Source organism: Monopterus albus, unplaced genomic scaffold (genome assembly GCF_001952655.1).
Source record: "Monopterus albus unplaced genomic scaffold, M_albus_1.0 scaffold129.1, whole genome shotgun sequence".
Taxonomy (NCBI): Eukaryota; Metazoa; Chordata; class Actinopteri; order Synbranchiformes; family Synbranchidae; genus Monopterus; species Monopterus albus.
Window position 1 is genome coordinate 758,689 of NW_018128009.1, and position 17,958 is coordinate 776,646.

The 17,958-nt window shown below is 39.9% G+C and overlaps 2 protein-coding genes across 4 annotated transcripts in view; both read left to right on the plus strand.

Moving 5' to 3' along the window:
- Nucleotides 1–7,365, plus strand: part of haus5 (HAUS augmin-like complex, subunit 5) — an 8,367-nt gene extending 1,002 nt beyond the window's left edge. For all 3 annotated transcript variants that reach the window (XM_020612975.1, XM_020612978.1, XM_020612976.1), the window contains exons 5-20: nt 843–867; nt 989–1,121; nt 1,321–1,480; nt 1,589–1,685; nt 2,295–2,386; nt 2,504–2,558; nt 2,681–2,808; nt 2,916–2,997; nt 3,109–3,263; nt 3,749–3,911; nt 4,629–4,709; nt 4,862–5,007; nt 5,292–5,388; nt 5,699–5,837; nt 5,982–6,114; nt 6,604–7,365. In XM_020612975.1, the coding sequence (XP_020468631.1) occupies nt 843–867; nt 989–1,121; nt 1,321–1,480; nt 1,589–1,685; nt 2,295–2,386; nt 2,504–2,558; nt 2,681–2,808; nt 2,916–2,997; nt 3,109–3,263; nt 3,749–3,911; nt 4,629–4,709; nt 4,862–5,007; nt 5,292–5,388; nt 5,699–5,837; nt 5,982–6,114; nt 6,604–6,706 (1,789 nt within the window). In that variant the 3' untranslated portion in view covers nt 6,707–7,365. The remainder of the gene's footprint in view (nt 1–842; nt 868–988; nt 1,122–1,320; nt 1,481–1,588; nt 1,686–2,294; nt 2,387–2,503; nt 2,559–2,680; nt 2,809–2,915; nt 2,998–3,108; nt 3,264–3,748; nt 3,912–4,628; nt 4,710–4,861; nt 5,008–5,291; nt 5,389–5,698; nt 5,838–5,981; nt 6,115–6,603) is intronic.
- A 184-nt stretch (nt 7,366–7,549) lies between these two features.
- Nucleotides 7,550–17,958, plus strand: part of sin3b (SIN3 transcription regulator family member B) — a 19,369-nt gene continuing 8,960 nt past the window's right edge. Inside the window, exons 1-12 of the mRNA XM_020612979.1 lie at nt 7,550–8,320; nt 9,526–9,632; nt 10,114–10,267; nt 11,976–12,341; nt 12,758–12,913; nt 13,360–13,488; nt 13,625–13,714; nt 13,884–14,002; nt 14,235–14,448; nt 15,741–15,857; nt 15,998–16,236; nt 16,782–16,965. Coding sequence (XP_020468635.1) covers nt 8,210–8,320; nt 9,526–9,632; nt 10,114–10,267; nt 11,976–12,341; nt 12,758–12,913; nt 13,360–13,488; nt 13,625–13,714; nt 13,884–14,002; nt 14,235–14,448; nt 15,741–15,857; nt 15,998–16,236; nt 16,782–16,965 — 1,986 coding nt within the window. The 5' untranslated portion in view covers nt 7,550–8,209. The remainder of the gene's footprint in view (nt 8,321–9,525; nt 9,633–10,113; nt 10,268–11,975; nt 12,342–12,757; nt 12,914–13,359; nt 13,489–13,624; nt 13,715–13,883; nt 14,003–14,234; nt 14,449–15,740; nt 15,858–15,997; nt 16,237–16,781; nt 16,966–17,958) is intronic.

The window sequence follows — 17,958 nt, forward strand, 5'->3', positions numbered from 1 at the left end:
TGTATGTATATATATATATATATATATATATATATATGATCAATGTCAAGAAATTGAAGTACAGATATGGCAGAGATATGTTTTCCAACAGCATCACTGCTCTGTAGTTTATATACCACACGGTATGATGAATTCACTTATCAATTTCAAATCAATCTTCCCAGTACATTCCTTGGCTGTAGTATTATTAATGGTTAATATCAGCTGATACTGTATATCAATGTTGTTATAATTATCACATATTAATATTGGTATTATACAAAAAAAAATCCTGCATTGTTCAGGATATTATAATGGCAACTTTATTTGTGCCTTTTATTCATTTCTGAGATATCACTCAAGAAAGTGTGAAAAAGGACTGTTATCTCGCTGTTTCTTGTGAACTGTCTACTGTGCATTGTTGTAAAGAGTCTTTACTATACATGGTGTCAGGAGGAATGGTGGAGCAGCAAGAAGGTTCGGGGTTTGAGCCTCGGCCAGTCCGATACCTTTCTGTGCAGAGTTTGCATGTTCTCCCTGTGCCTGCGTGGGTTCTCTCTGGGTACTCTGGTTTCCTCCCACAGTCCAAAGAAATGCAGCTTAGGTTGACTGGCGACGCTAAAGTGTTTCCAAGTGTCAGCCCTGTGATAGGCTGGCGACCTGTCCAGGATGTACCTCACCTCTCACCCATTGTCAGCTGTGATTGACAGTTAAAACAGACCCCAACCCTTTTCAGGATAAGTGGTAATAGATGGATTAATATCTGGATGGATATATGGAGTCTTTTAGTGTATACTGTCCTCAGCCACTATGACCACCGTCTAGTATTTTTTGTTAATTCTCTTGACACTATGATTTTCAAGGTACAAGGTTCTTCAAGACAAAGAGGTAGGGTGCAACTTGTTCTCCCGTCCCTAAGTGATCATGCCGATACACAAATATTTAATTTCAGCAAGAAAGCCACTGATTAAATGAAATGATTAATCGGCTGGTGTTTTTGTGTGCTTAGCTGAAACAGGCTGAGGGCCAGAGTCAGGCTACAAAGCAGAAAGAGCTTCAAAGGCAGATAGAGCATTTGAGAGCTGAGATCAGTCACCTGGATTCTCAGATCAGTGGAACAGAGGAACAGTTGGCCACACAAGGTCAGTTCATTGTGTGCAGTCTGGGCTGGGCATCATTTGGGAATGAAGAGAAATGTTTGAAAAGATTATGACTATGACCAAATTATTTAATTAGCTTGTAGGGATCACAGTGCATAGAGCCAGGTCACAACTGTCATTTGCTGTTTCCATAGTGCTTCTAATATGTAAATAAGACATTTTTATTCTCATTATCAAACAGAGCAGTCTATCAGTCGTATCTGGGCCCAGGTGGAGGACAGTCGGCGCAGAGAGCTGCTTCTGCAGGCCTTCAGGCAGCGCTGCATCTTGGGTCGGGAGGTGCTATCTGATGACACACACAAGATCAGTGGGCACTGCAAGGTACTGGAACAGATGGCCAGGTAAGGCAGAGAAGCTGAAGTTCAAGTGAAACAAATGAATGACTTTACTCACCCATGCTAATCATTTAGTTCAAATATTGAAAATAAGTACTGGATTGTGTATTGCAGAAAAGCAGAGATTGAAGTACTGTTTGATGACAAGTCTTCTAGCAGCAGTGATGGTAACATCCTCAATTCCAAAGCCACAGCAGTGGCACAAGTCCTGGTAAGAGCCACCTAAATCTGGCCTGTGTTTTACTGAGTAGAGTTTAGAGCGCACTTTATCTGCAGTCATGTTAACAGTGAAGTCTGAACCAGAAAACCCCCAAAGCAAAGACTGAATATGGCAAAACATGAATTTACAAAAATAATAATAATGACCTTTGAAGAGAAACAGCAACGTTTGTTAATATGTTCTATGCTCTGCTATGCTAATGTCAGTCTGTTTGTGATGGGCATACAACATAGTCACACAGTCCTCCACAGTTGTCTTTTAAAGCTCATTATCAAGTAATTAAAACATGCACATATGAGTTTGTTATCTGAAGATGAACTAACATTACAAGCATAGCTGTGCACTGTCTGTGTGCACTGTCTGTATGCACAACACTGGCTTCGTGGTTGAGCGCTGTGTGACTTAAATTGAATTTTTAGCATTTGTGAATCGATTTAGAATCATCAAACATATGAATCACGATTCTAATGGGAGTCGATTTTTTTTTTCTCTCCCAGCCCTAATTATTAATACAGATCTGAGTATTGCAGTCCAAGATGTATGTAATACATCACCTGCTTATTGAAGGAAATCATTGCATTTCTTTTTTGTTCCTGTTAGCGTCAAGTGAGAGAGCTGTGTGACGACAGGGTCCGTTTCTATCAGTCTTTACAAGAGAGTGAACTGAAAACCCAGAGCTCTGCAGCCAAACAGTAGGGACTACAGCCGAAGCAGTATTTGAGAAATCAGTTATTCACAAACTCTTTCAGAATATAGTCAACATTTAATTTTTTGAATTAATAACTTTGTTTTTTTCCCCCACCTCTCAGTATGACTCGCGAACAGAGGACTGCTGTGTTTCAGTACTGGTTGAGTGCTGTGGAGGTTGGTTTAACTTTTTTAAGTTAACATTTAACTTAATACTGGTGTGTGTGTGTGTGTATATGTACATGTACTATCTTTAATTTTTTACTTCAGATTGACATGTTGTTTTGTCATGGCATCAGAACCTGTTGGATGGTTATCCTCCAAACCACATCCTCTCAGCATTACAGTATTTAGCTTCAAGAGAACAGAAGGAGCTGGAGGACAAACTGGCCTCTCTAGATGTGACTCAGGATGTGACAGCTCTACGGTATAGCAAACTTCTACGTTATTGAAATGTTCACTCTTCCTTTAGGACTATTAAATACTCACAGCTCTTGCTAGTGTTACAGTATTTATCTGGCATTTAAATTACAGGTTTCGCTATGAAAGCAATCACTTGCAAGACCTATCAGCAGAAGAGGATAATCACTTGCCACCGGTTAAGAGCCTCTTACAGGTGCTACACAAGTTCACAGCAGAAGAAAACACATTCATGTGTTTCCTAACATACAGTATCTGATAAATACATTTTTATTTGTGATTATATGTGTGTATGTGTTATGTCCAGGCTGCTTGGGAAGAGGTGGAGCAGAGTTGGGTGGAACTAGCCCAGACGCACTCCAGAGTTCAGCAGCTCAAAAACCAGCTGCAGGCCGACAAGAAGGAGGCTGAACAGGAAATGTCTGTTTGTGCAGATGAGGTCCATAATGATTCCATGGCACTGTAAGTGGACTCATTGTAGAGTTTAGATGTGATGCTCCCACAGAAGTCACTGAATCTCTGGTAGCTCGTGAAATCTGGAAGAAATTTGTATACACAGATGTATCGCTTCCTCTGAGACATTTTCTGTTCTGTTTTAACTCAGTAGAATTAGGGCATCAGCACCTTCAGACACATTACTGTATGTATCCAGTGAATAATGTTTTAGCTTAGGAATTTTCTGTTACAGACAACCGAAGTCAGGGAAAAGCCACTAAATTATTTTAAGAGTAGAATATTATTATCAAGCACTAATAACTGAAGATTGGACATTTAAATTTTTTTAGATTTTTTTTTTTTTTTTGTAGTTATTCTTTGTGTTTGTATATGTTGTAAGTTTACTGCAAACATAACATACATGGTTTGATCTGGGAAAAAGAAAAAACTTATTTTAAAAATATTACTGTGCTTGCATTTTAGTTGTTGAACCCTCTTTGTATTGCTCCCAGCTCAGCTCTAGAGCTGGAACTCCAGTGTGTGATGCAGGCTGCAGCCCGAGATCACATCAGAGACCAGTGCATCCAACTTGACCAACACGCCAGAAGCCAACGGGAGGCGCTCGAAACCCTCCGCAGCCAGTGGCAGAGCATCCTTGACTTTAGACAACTAGTGGTGAGTAAGGCAGGGCAATTAATTGAGTTTTATTTTCAATTATGACTGTGGTTTTGCACAATTTTGAAATCAAGATAATTGTGCCACATTTTGGTTCACAAAGATGCTATAGTTTTATCTTGTGCATCCCTTTCCTTTACTGTGGTGTACCTTACACTCTAAAAGCCCAGCCTCACTCTCAGCCAGGCTGTGGCATATTTAGTTCAGCCAAAGATTCTACATAAGATGGTTTATGTTCTAGCAAAGGCCATTAGCATCCTAACTGACAAGAATTACTACGACAGTTCTGTAGGTTATGACAGGCAATATTGTTGACGTCAAGCCCTATCAAAATAAAATGTTGACTAGAAAATCATTGCCTCTCCTTCAAATAAAACTACCTGAGTGGAAAAGAAATTAATGGGAAACATTATTATATTTATATGTATTATAAGTTATTACCTTCATTATTTTATTCATCTTTTTGGTTCAGTTGAATTGACAGCATGGGATCTCTTGGTCTTTGCTAATGCCACTCATGGATCCAGCATTCTCTTCAAGTTTCAAATTATATCTGTTATTATTAAGGAGAATGTGATCTAGTAAATTTGTTTATATGTCCTCTTCACTGTCTGGAGATAAACATTTTTATTTGCCAAACTTTCATGAACTTCAACTGCAGAGCTGTCAGTATTCCCAGAAAACATAATTAGGCACGTTTTGTTGTTACCGCTGCAGATTCTCAGACAGGAGCAGATCAGAGGTCTGATTAAGGAGAACTCCACAGCCAAGACGGAGTTGATCCGTCTACATACAGAGGTGAGGATGTTCTCCATCTGTGACACTGAAGTAAAGGGGTTATTTATAAGATTTACTTCATTACTGTGGTGATAGAAATGTTTTGATCTCTTTAAACTAAAAAACTTTGCTACAAAAAAAGTGAGTTTTTGAACACCTTTGTCCTGTTTCAGTTACAGAAATATGTCCAGGGAAAGCTGGTGCCACTGTTTGAAGATGTCACCAGTGCAGCCAGTAGCTTAAGGAACTCTATTTCTAAGGAGGCCAGACAGTTTGGAACAATTTCACTACTTGCTCTGGACCACAGGACTGTTGAAGGGTAAGAGACTGTTGGCTGATTCTAAAAGTGGTAAACACAAGCCAGGTTAGTACATAATTGGTAAACTTTTCTGTACAATGTTAAGTGTGTATTTGGTAAAACATTCAAAAAGGTTACACAGGACACACTTCTATTTTGATTTTTGTTGAACTTTAAAATGAATTGCAAATTCACAGAGGGAAGGAAAGGCAAGAAGCAGAACAGTGTGTGTCAAGAAAATGCATTTTATTTATAGTTGTGATCAAGTGGTGCTAAGAAAAGTGACATTTCTTCTACTGCCTCAGAATGCAAAGAACCCCTGCATCGTGGTTGTCCATCTATCGCTTGCAGTCCCCAACCTTCAGCAGCTTGTGTCAGAGCCTGACATTCCCACTGTACAGGGTGAGTGGTTAAACTCCGCATGCCCCGAGTGGTTTTGATTAACCAGCTGACTGTCACTGTCATCGCTCGACCCCAGTCCTCTCACTCACCGAGTTCAGATCCATGAAAATCAGTTTAACGGCACTGAGGCACGCCGACAACTATTCTGTTTTTTTAAATTTGCTTTTTGTGGATATCTGTTAGTTTTACAAACACTCAGTGCATAGTTTTTGCTTTTCTACAGTGTGCAGGTCATTTTATAGATGCTTTTCTCTTTTGCCTCTTTGCCTGACTTTGATGCAAACTAATTTTCTTCCTCCTTCCACTTCAGGCTCCAGAGGAGTTGTGTTCCCAGGCTCGCTTCCAGAAACTTGAGTTGCGTTTTCTCCGTCAGTTATTACAGCTTCACTCTGCTACTATGCAGAAAATAGAAAAGGATGCAGAGCAGCTGCATGCATCTGATCAAAAAGGTATTTGGGGTGGGGGGGCTGGTTCACAATGATGCTTTTTCATGTTTAAAATACACATAAAGCATAAATAAAGAGGAACTGGTGTGACCTTAAGAACAGTTTACTTGTAACCAAACCACTCTTTGTCTTCACTATGCTTTTTAGCCTTGCTGTCCAGAGTCATGGAGGAGGATCAGAAGCTTCTGAAGTCTTTGGTACCAAGAGTCAGAGGCCTCACCCAGCGTTGTGCACAGGGTCTTTCTTATGGGAAGCAAGTCAAAACTGCCATCTCTTACTGGTGAGGCACATTTTCCAAAGTAGATAACTCATTCTAAAACCATTGGTGCACCACACTTAGCATTTTGTACTATGTAGTTTCCTTTCAGAAATGTCTGTAAATGAGAATCTTTTTCTAGTATGGGTGTAGTTTCATGGTTTCACCCTCATTCCTATTGGTTCCTTCATTGCTGACATTTGAACTTCACTTTACACAGCTTTAAAGTGGGGCGCATGAGAGATAGCAGCACAAGCACTTGTAGTAATGTTTTAATTCAAAATACTCAAATACTTAAAGGATAGAAATTATGTCCCAAACTATAAAAATAAGACCATGGTTGTTTTCTTTTATAGTTCAATAATAGTCTAGTAAACTCTTGCTGGTGTGGGTGTGTGCATGCATCTATAATGTATATTTTAAATAATGTATTTGTGTTTTGGATTTATACCTTCACTTGGGAGTTTAAGGGCCTGGTTTCTGGTTAACTCTTTTGTGTGTTCATACATGTAGGTGGGATCAACCAGCACAGCATGTCCTACCTGAGATCAGTAAAGGAGGACTGACTTTTCAGCAGTGGCTACAAAGGTGGAAACTTGCTACCAAAGCCTCTTAAGGGACACCTCGTTGTTAAGTGGCAAAATGAGCACTCTGCAGTCAAGGTTATATTACCAACTGGACAAAGTGAGCAACTACCCAGGAGCTGCAGTTACAGATGTGTTAAAGGTTAGGGGTCACAATTTGTCTGTCTGTCATAAAACGATAGTCCAGCACCCATATGAACACTGCAACAGGTTTTTCTTTCCGTTTTCAAACCTCCTGCTTATACTGGCCCATTAAAACAGACATTCCTAATGGTATTTCAGTGGGGGAAACAAAATGAACAGTCCTTGTGCAGAAATACAAAGTTTATCTACTAATAAAGTTGTTTAATTAAATTACCACAAATTCTGAGTATTGTTTCAGCATAGGAAGTTAGGTTGTACAGGACTTGATGGGAAATTGGAGGCAGTAGTGACCCCTTAAGATACTAATCTGATTAAACTGTTTGGTTATTTTTCAAACACAAATGCCACACATTTATGGTTCCGGTTCCAGAAAGTTTGTGAGAATTTAATGTTTTTAGGTTTTATTCTGTTGGTTGTACAAAACAAGGAATCAGATGATATCGCATGGTACCTTAGGACATTGTGATGACTATCACTTTTGTTTTATAGAGCAAGAAATGAATTACGAAAATATCAATTGCAGCCTTACAAGAGGTAATGTCATTAAAACATTTTTATAAGCTGTTTATTCTTATTACTACTTTGATGTTTTGCCATATGATGTAAGTCACTAATAAATCATTTCAAATCCAGTGATCTGTTCTTCTCATCCTTGAAATACATTAAAAATTCAAAGTTGCTGCAAACTGCTTCTTGTATTGAAGAACAAGCAAAACAGTGCACGCTGTGCTTTGCTGGTAGGCCTCCTGTAAGAGATGCGGGTTTCCCATTAGCCCAGTATTGATGCCTGAGTGAGTGCTCGGTCCATAGCTGGTCTACTTGTGGGTAAGGTGTGATGTACTGTATGTAGCTGTCGTTCTGAATGGAGTAACATTGTTCTTTTGTATCAGTGAGGAGGAGTGGAGCAATCTGATTCCTGAGAACTCGGCTCCTCCCACCGTTGCGGCTGCGCACTTCAATTTTTCACTCCTTTTTTCAGTTTTTCACTCCTACTCTGGCTTCCGGACGCCGAGGCAGATCGCTGCCGCCGAATTTAAAGAGACAGGCGATAGTTATTTTAAATAAGATAAACGGCGACCATTGTCCCTTAGCTTATTTTCCGACGCTTCTCGCTTCAGCTTGTTCAGTTCGATGGTGATGTTTAATCCAAGTCGCAGCGACTAGCAGCTTGTCTGTCATCACCCTCCACTCTGCTGCATTTTCCGTCCTTTTCTACGCCGTGCCGACACTGTCCAGCCAGGCAAAGTAGGGTTGTAGGGTTGTTCGCTGGCAGGCTGGCTTCCCGACTGAGAGGAAGGTTTGTCGGCTAGCCAGCAACGGGAGGTAACACCGAGGCTTCCCTCTCAAGTTGTGGTAGTAACTTAGCTCTCAAGCCTCCTGTCGCCGGGATAATGGCGAAGATTCAGGCACACAGCACCGCGAAGCAAATAAACCAAATTCAAGACAAGCCTTATGTTATAGCACAAAAGCAAGTGCAGCAGCAGCACTTCCAGAAGCTGAAGGTAAGAAGACAACGGCCAGAGAAGGGAAAAGTCCCTCAGAGTCACAACCATTTTGTTAGTCAGATCATTGCATTGGATTTGAGCTTTTTCTCTGTCTTCCCCCAACGTCGAGAGTAGTGACAGAAACGGCTGGCTAACGCCAGTTAGCTCGCTGGCCTGTTAAAAGTAATTCATTGCTAAACAGCCGAACATTGACATTAAAGGTTAGCTTAGATGTGAAAGCTGCGTTTCATTATGAATGTCTGAGTGACAGTCCAGTGGCACAGTTAGCGGTAGTTTCTTATTTACGATGTCAGTAAAAGCTACTGTGAGCAAACGTTAACTCAGACCTCGGTTGTGGGAAGTTCCTCCTTGTTCGTTTTTTCAGCCACCCTGAACAAAGTGGAGGACGTCAGCCAGGCTAGCCATGAACGGCTATTTCAGTTCATTAGCAGCTTAATTATACGTCTTTGTTGTCGCAGTGTCTTAATGTTATCATACTGTTTTAGCCAACACGACACTGTTGGTCAGGGACCAGCTGTGACTAAACGTATTGTGTAAATTTGTATGTGGGTGTTGTAAGTGTTAGTGGAGTTATTATCGTCAGTTGACTGGCTGTTGGCTAACGTTAGCTACTAACGTTTCAGCCCTCTTTAGATGTGGACAATTTCTAACAGTGCTTTGTATGAACACAACGTTATTTCATCGTAAGCTGACCTGCCTTGTGTGTGGCGTCTGAAGAAAACTGGTCCAGGGAACAAAAGCTGCACGGTGTTTTTTTTTTTTTTTTTTTTGTATTCACGCACATTTATTTATTTAGCGGTACTTGTTACAGCTTGTGCAGCATTTGTTGATATGGCACTTCAGCTGACATGGGAGAAAGCAAACATTAACAATTTGTATAACTTCATGTCAGAAAACGTCCACATGTACAGTAGCACTGAAAATTTCTAAATACAAATATTTAGGTTCGTACAGCAGCACCACTTCAAATTTGATAGTAGTACATCATACTATATTGTTATTAATGAGACAGTGTAGCATTGATGTGTAGTCCAGCCATTGTGTTAGGCATGTTAAAGCCATCTGAGAGCTCTGCCTCTATAAGATCCTGCTTCATCAGCAGCATGGCAGGATGTCTGTCCAGCAACTTCTGCGCAGCTCCAGGTGAGACTGACTGGGCTTTGTGCTGCACTGATGATTTCCCCCCTTCCTTCTGTGTTTAGGTTGAAGATGCCTTGTCGTATTTGGACCAAGTCAAAATTCGTTTTGCCAATGACCCTGGTATATACAACAAGTTTCTCGACATCATGAAAGAGTTCAAGTCACAGAGGTATTTATGACAGTTTATACAAAGGACAGATAAGTGTTAGAGATGCATAGAGATGGATGCTGTGTATCTTCTGTTAGCCCCCCAAGAGTAATCAGAAGTTACAGAGTTTTAGGTGTACATTTTTAATGGGCTGGATCCTCATACAGACTCTTAAGATGATGATAGTGGGGGCTCATATGTGGAATTTGATTACTTGACATCACTACCCAGGGATTACCCACATATTTTAAGGCTTTTAACAATAAGTAAACTACAGATAACACCCTACTCTCACTATGTGAAAGTTTATAATATGTTAAAATGTCAAAGTGGGGTGACAGAATTTAGAATTAGTGAATTAATGATTCAGCTGTGCTTGTTGTTAAGATAAGTTGTAAGACTGATTAGGAGTTAGTTGTCTTCAGCACATAAGGGAGGAAACTAATCTTTATTCGCCTCTGTTAACTACATCATTAAAATATTTCTCTGTTCCCCTGATTAGCATTGACACACCAGGGGTTATAAATCGTGTGTCACAACTCTTCCATGGACATCCGGATCTGGTCTTGGGCTTCAATGCCTTCCTCCCACCGGGGTATCGGATAGAGGTCCCCAAGAACGGGGTGGCTTTCCTCCAGTCTCCGTTCTCTTCACAGGTCAGTCACTCTTCTCACAGCTAAAGATAAGTTCTAAAAACTAGTGTTTTACTTGTGTTCAGAATGACAAATTTTAGAGCAAGTTTATTATTACAAACTCCTGGTGCACTGAAGAGTACTGTATGTTTAAGTTCACAGAACTTTTGAATCCTTAAGAGGAAACAGGTGAGCTTCTTCTGCAATCAATTACAGTTGAGTACTCTGCTTCAAAATATTGCTGTGGTAAAGATATCACAGCAAAACAAGGCAGCTAACTTGTCATTTTATTGTCATTGTTTAAATGAAATTTACAGGGAATAAATGCTTAGGTGTTAATCTTTCACTTTTTTAAATAATTGGAGCGCCTCCTTTTCCTCAGTTTATCTTAACAGACACAAAAAACATAACCTTTAAACTGACTTTAAAATTTCAGTGGAGATCTCAAGGTTTGAAAAGGTCTGAAACATGCCATGCTGGATTGTATATATACTTTATATAATGTATATAAAACCCATTACAATGTGCGTATCCCTCTTAGACTGTTTCATAACTGAATGCACTGTCTTTAGTCCAATACAAAAACGACTGCAACCAAAAGAGTAGGCTATAGTGATTTGATGCACTACAATTAAAAACCAATTGATTCAGATGTAATTTGCTTCTGCGCAGATTCAGTTTCAACTCGATTCATATTTGGTATGATTTGATCATTTGTTTATATATTAACCAAAGTGCTGTAAGCTTTGGCTGACAGTAAGTTGCTAGGATGCAGAGGCTAGTTTCAGTTCTGTGATTTCAACAACGCAGATTCATTGCATGGGATTTATTTCGAGCACTGGCCTAGAACCAAATGTCACTGATGTTTTCTTCTGTGAGAGATTTTCTTGTTTGAGAATTGTATGATATGACTAAGGAGTTTGATTGGGCAACCTGAGAAGCAGGGAGGAGTGTTGCATAAAAACTGTTTGTGATAGCCATATTGATTTTAGAATATGGTTTGGATTTATGTTTTTGTGTCACACTGTCCATATCCCTGAGTCTTGTATTGATTTCTGTTCAATATAATAGTGCAGGCTTTTAAAGTTTGCATCTCAGTGTAAGTGTATTACCTATAAGGTAAATGCATGAATTTGTGTAAGTTGCAGCTTCTTAATAGGAAATTTAAGAGAAACGCCGATTGTGTCCGAAATCACTCCTAGTTTGCTATATATAGTGTGCTTATTACCACCTGCCACTTCAGTTGAGTGCACAAATTCTGTGTGTGTGAAATTCTTGCAGAAAATCGTGCACTCAAAAAAATCCTACAATGCAGCAATTTACATTCTGGGAGTTGTAGACTTTTTTGTCAAAGAATGTGACTGAGGGTTATTTTAGGGTTTTGGGAGACTCCTGTCCCCTTCTGGGACTCCTTCCCTCAGTGATGAGTTGAAGAATTATAAGAGTCAGAAATGACAATTTACTGCTCACTTTAGAGTCCATGCTGTAGGGAATTGTGAATGAAAGAATGATTTAGGACACTTTAACAGGGACCAGGTTCAACTGTTTATATAATTTGTGTGTAGTGACACAGGTGCATGAACATTGCTGAGCAGCAGATGGTAACTGCCATCTGGGCTGAGTGCTAGAAAATATTTTTTCAGAAGTCTTAACTGAAGTAAAGAACAGCCTTCTTCAGTTAGTGCACCTTTAATCACCCAGCTCAACTTTCTGCTGCCTTTCACCTATGCAGGTATCCCCAGGCCAGCAAGGGAAGAGTCTCACCACCTCTGCAGTGCCCACAACCTCAGGTAGTTCCACTGCCGCCCACACCGAAGCTGGACCGGCCCAGACCAGTGAAGGCAAGGCAGCCTCATCTGAGTCCCTGTCTTCCTCGACCTCAGCAGGACCTCCACAGCCTCCCAGCAGACTTTCTCTTCCCCTGACCAGCAGAGAGAGCCAGAGTCAGGCAACCACCTCATCTGTATCCCCACCTGCCTCAGAGACGAGCCCTGTAGAGTTTGACAGTGCCATCAGTTATGTAAACAAGATCAAAAACCGGTTTTTGGACCACCCAGAGACCTACAGGGCCTTCCTAGAAATTCTTCACACGTATCAGGTACTGTGGAGATAATATATGGTGATTTAAGTTGCATTTTAGTAGCACATTATAGCAATGTAGGTTGGTTTTTTTCCCAGATAGTTGCCATTATCTTACAGTTGTCTGATTTCACCTCAGAGTTTAACTGTTATTGTAGAATATTAGAAAAGCTGAGGTGAGAGAGAAGAGGTATTCCAATAAGAACTTGAGTAGTTTCTAAATGGCTTCATAGTACTTTTAAATTACAATGCTATGTAAATAAAAGGTAGTTTTGTTTAGCATCAGATTTATACAACAGCTTGCATCTTGGACGACACTCTTTAAGTCTCTTGCACCCAGACTATTGACCAGTGTAACCAGTCAAGAATTTTAACTTCCCAGTACCTTTAATAAACTGAGCTCGATTCCCCACAACACCCCCACCACCCATACAGAAAGAGCAGTTGGAGGTGAAGGAGAGTCGAGGCAGTCGAAGCAGCAGCGGGATGACAGAAGATGAAGTGTTTTCTAAAGTTGCCAGCCTTTTTAAGGGACAAGAAGACCTGCTGGCTGAGTTTGGACAATTCCTGCCTGATGCCAAGAGATCACTGGTCAGTAGAGAGAGATAATGGTGCAATTTCAATACAGATAACAAATAGAAAACTTTGGACAAACTATTTGTAATCAGTCTTGCCACCAGACTTATTATTTTTTTGTTGTACTTTTTTTGTCAGTGATGTTTTGTTCTTCAGTGTGACTTTGCAGGAATGTCATGCTCAGAATATTCCTGTTTAATAGTCAGTGTAGTGGAAAATAAATGTTTTGTTTCTCTGGAAAGTGCATTGACAAAGCATTACAGAAGAGTCCAAAATACATCTGAAATATAATTTAACATTCTAATCACTGTGCCGAAGATGAATTATTTAAAGCATTTTTCTTCATTTAATGTACGTGGAAGATTTTTAACTTTTGAAATGCTGAATATGACAATTTGGACATTTTTCACTGAATCAGTCAAACCTTCTCTCAACTCTTTGTTGTGCTTCTTCTCCTGTAGTTCACAGGGAGCTCACTGACGGTGGGGAAAGAGCATCTGAAAAGGCCAGAGGAAGAGGACACGATAACCAAACAAAACAAAAAGCGGCCCAGACCCATACTACTGCAGCACATGTCCCCACTGCTCAAGGTAAATTTTCTGTTTAGAATATACATCCTTGACCTCAAAAAGGTTGGCCAACACTTTGATTTGTCCCAAAAGCAGCAGTTAAATGCTCCGAACTAAACCTCTGTAAAGATCATTAAGTACTGTTTTTTTTATTTAGAAGAAAATGAAATATTCCTGTACCAAAGATCAGTCCTTCGCTTCAGTTGGCAAACATGGAGTTTTACGAGAATTCTCTTTCTTTGATAAGGTGAGGTATTTTCCACTTCAGCAGTGATGATTCATACTGTTTCTTTGACCCACTGCCACTGTAGTTCCCTTCTGCTCCCTCTTTTTTCTGTTACTGTCTTTCACATGTATTTTTATATCTTTAATAATATGTATGCTCTAATTTCCTTGTTAACCCACCCATCTTTCAGGTTCGTCGTCTGTTTAAAAGCCAGGAAGTATATGAAAACTTCCTGCGCTGCATTGCCTTGTTTAACCAGGAAGTAGTTTCGGGAGCAGAGCTGCTACAACTAGTCACTCCTTTCCTGGGGTGAGTGGAGGCGAGATAACCGAGCTGGATAAAATGTGAAAAAGTGATGTACAGCTGAATGGATACAGAGGCTGCAAGGAGCCTGTCAAATGTGTAATTTTGTAGAAGAGGCTTTCTGGTATTACTACCTGCAATTAAGAATTAGTGATGTTGTATACAAATGGTATTGATATAACCAGCTATTCTTCTCCTGATTTGTCTGTCATTAATACTTTTATCCATCTCCTTCCAGGAAGTTTCCTGAATTGTACACACAGTTCAAGTCATTTCTGGGCGACAAAGAACTCTCTCATGCTGTGTCAGGGCTGTCGGATCGCTACATGGAGGGGGGAGGGGGGAGAGAGGTCGATTATGCCTCCTGCAAGCGCCTGGGGTCCAGCTACAGAGCACTGCCCAAGACCTACCAGCAGCCTAAATGCAGCGGGCGCACTGCCTTATGCAAGGAGGTACACCCACTAACATTTTCCCAAGAAGATGTCACTAGATCAGTGCATTGCTTAGTGGTACTGTGTAGAGTTTTCTTGTAATCACAATTTTATCACCAAAACATGTAACCAAAATGTGAATTTTTGAGGTCTAACAAATGTGTTGAATGGATAAAACATCTGCAAAGTATATTTTTCCTTGTAAAGATACAAATGCATAGCCCTGTTAGTGACTAAGGGTCAAAACCCCACAGGCTGTCTTTAATTATTAATAATATAAGAAAGAACAGACCAACCTGTCATAAAATGAAACCTGTATAAAGTGTTTTCTAGGGCTGTACCCGACTAAGGATTTTGTCAGTCGCCTCTTCAGTGTGACTATTTGACTGTTTGTTCTTTTTCTTTTTTTAATATATATGTATAGCCTAGACTGTCAGAAAATCAACTGGCGTGAATTTCATTGACAATTTCAAACATATTAACATCAGTATTTACATGCAAAAGAGTGACAAGAAGATATGTCTGAGCATTTAAAAAGTAAAAGACAGCTGCATATGATCTATTTAAATTGATATATAATGTCAGGCTGCCATATGGATTTGTTGGAATAATGAGACAGGCAGCACACTTGTACTTCTGATGAAACAATGCTGTTATAGGCTAGTTTACCAACAAGTTTAAACTTCTCTCATCAGTTAAGCACAGCGCATGTTTTTACTGTTTTGATGTGTGCCAGCTTGCACTGCAAATGATTCTCTTATTTATAATTCCCCACACATTTTTGTTAGCTTCCTATTCCCGTTCGAATGGATACACATCACAGAAACATGCGGTAAAGGGCTGTGCATTGGACTTTAGTGGAGATGGGCAAACAAACAGGACTCTCATAACATTATGCAAAACCATCCACATTGTTACGACAGTCTTTTCTCTTGTAAAAGTAGACAGCGTTTGAAAACACTTCTAATAAAGTACAAACCTCAAATATGTGTAGCTTGTCCTAGTGGGTTTTGTTGTCCCTCTCTCCTCATTCTGCAATTTGCTAAATAGACCCAACCGTAATGTACATCCATGTATCACAGTGTCACCGAGCAAATTGCTGCCTGGCACACCAAAATGAGGAGAAGATGACAAACCACCAGGCTGGGGGTTACCTTCTATTCTAATGCGCAATGGCTGACAAAATATAAAATAAAAACAAAGGTTCAACTAGAAGAGTCTCAGTCAACTGAATAATGACTCGATTATTTGACTATTAGGAGGCAGCCCTAGTGTTTTCCATCAAGTATGATGTATAACACATGCGTCTGTAGGTGTTGAACGACACATGGGTGTCCTTCCCCTCCTGGTCAGAGGACTCCACTTTTGTCAGCTCGAAGAAGACTCCTTATGAGGAACAGCTGCATCGCTGCGAGGATGAAAGATTTGAGGTACGGCCCAATTAGGACTGTGTTACATATGTCACAACTTACTCAGGATGTTTTTGAGTTAACCTTTAACACATAGAACACTCTAATGTAGTTCATGTCTGACTTTTAAAAGTGCTGCATCTCTAACGCTTCACTTACAGTTGGATGTAGTTCTGGAGACAAACTTGGCCACTATCAGGGTGCTAGAGAGCGTCCAGAAGAAGCTGTCCCGCCTTTCACCAGAGGACCAGGACCGGTTCAGACTAGATGACTGCCTGGGCGGCACCTCTGAGGTCATCCAGCGTCGTGCTGTGTATCGTATCTATGGAGACAAAGCCCCTGAGATCATTGAGGGACTGAAGAGGAGTCCTGCTACTGCTGTACCTGTGGTGCTCAAGAGGTCAGCACTGTTTTTATCTCCGTTTTTGACAAATTTGTCTATAGGTTAAACATTTAATGGTTGAAAAGGTTGATTTAGCCAATTATTGCTCACTTTTTACGTTAATGTATCATCATGAACACATAATGCTCTAGTTTTCTTTTATGTCAACAGAGTATGGAAATGAGCTTGTTGCTTGCAATTGGAGAGTTAATTTACATTAGCAGCAGGAAGGTTTAACTAAGTGACAGTATGATGGTAATGTTGTTTTGCTGACAGCATGGGGAAGATCTTTGTATCAACACAGTGATTTTTGTATGTCAACAGCAAAGGAAAACCATACCAGCAACAGCTGTGTTAAAAATGCTTTGCATATTCATCGTGCTGTACAGTATGTAGGGATTTTGAATTCTAAAAACCTGTGTTACCTTCCACAGGTACTTTAATACTTAAAACCAGGCTGCCATGTGCACAAGCAGGTGCTCTGACATGCGTTAACATGACATATTATTGAACAGGACTGTGTTTGTGAAGTATTTATGTTAAATGTGCATCATTCTCTCTAGGTTGAAAGCCAAGGAGGAGGAGTGGAGAGAGGCCCAGCAGGGTTTCAATAAGATTTGGAGGGAGCAATACGAAAAGGCCTACCTGAAGTCTCTTGATCACCAAGGCGTCAACTTCAAACAGAATGACATGAAGGCCCTGCGGTCGAAGAGTCTTCTCAATGAGATTGAGAGCATCTATGATGAGGTAAAACTCTCCCAGCTTAGCACTTGAACTTTCATGACAAAAAGATAATTAGATATGGGTATCATATGGCTCTCCTGTATAATTTCTGGCCTAGTTTGTAGAGCCATACCTAGGGCTGCTCGATTATGGAAAAAATCATAATCACGATTATTTTACACGATTACTCATTGACTTTGGAAATATGTTGCATTTATTGAACAGAACAGTGGAAAAACAGATTAAGACAGATAAAGGCAAACAAGACCAACAATGTAGTGCACTTCCACAACATTTTTTTAAAAACAAGTAATAAATAAAATATAAATTATAAATGAAATAAATAAATTTATCCAAAACAAGTTTGCTCACGTATGTGCCTTAAACTGAAAAAATCTAAACATTTTACATTCAAATTGAAATCGGCATCGATGAAGTGTAGTGTTAAGCTAATATATATGGCTGCATTGTGCGGCTACACCATAGGTCTGTTGTGGTGGCGAAGTACTCTGCTTTTGATACTTCACTTCTGCCTGCTTTATTTGAAAAAAAGCCGTGCAGAGCAACTCTCATGAAATGGTGTCGAGATGGCAAAGTATAACGCTTGTCCAGAGTATTTATCATTTTTCTGAATCCTTCGTTCTCAACCGTGCTAATTGTGACGATTCGCTGTGGCGACCCCTAAAACGGCAAAAGCTGAAAGTGACTTTCTTTCATATAATGGCTAATGCTCCAGACATGACGCGTTTACCCAGACTTCAACACAGCTTCACATTTTCTATTGTACTTGATCTGCTAATAAGAATTTTCTGATGCAATTGAAGGCTCCAGAACATGCGAGCTAGTAAATTGACCTTGATTTGTCAATGCTGCTGCTCATAGCTGTGACATCACAAATGTTTCTCTGAGAACCATGAAACCTTTTAAATTCAGTTATTTAATATTAATAAATTTCAACTCAGCCTGTTGCATTAATGCGCTTTTATTTATTTATTTTTTATTAAATATTTGCCTCTG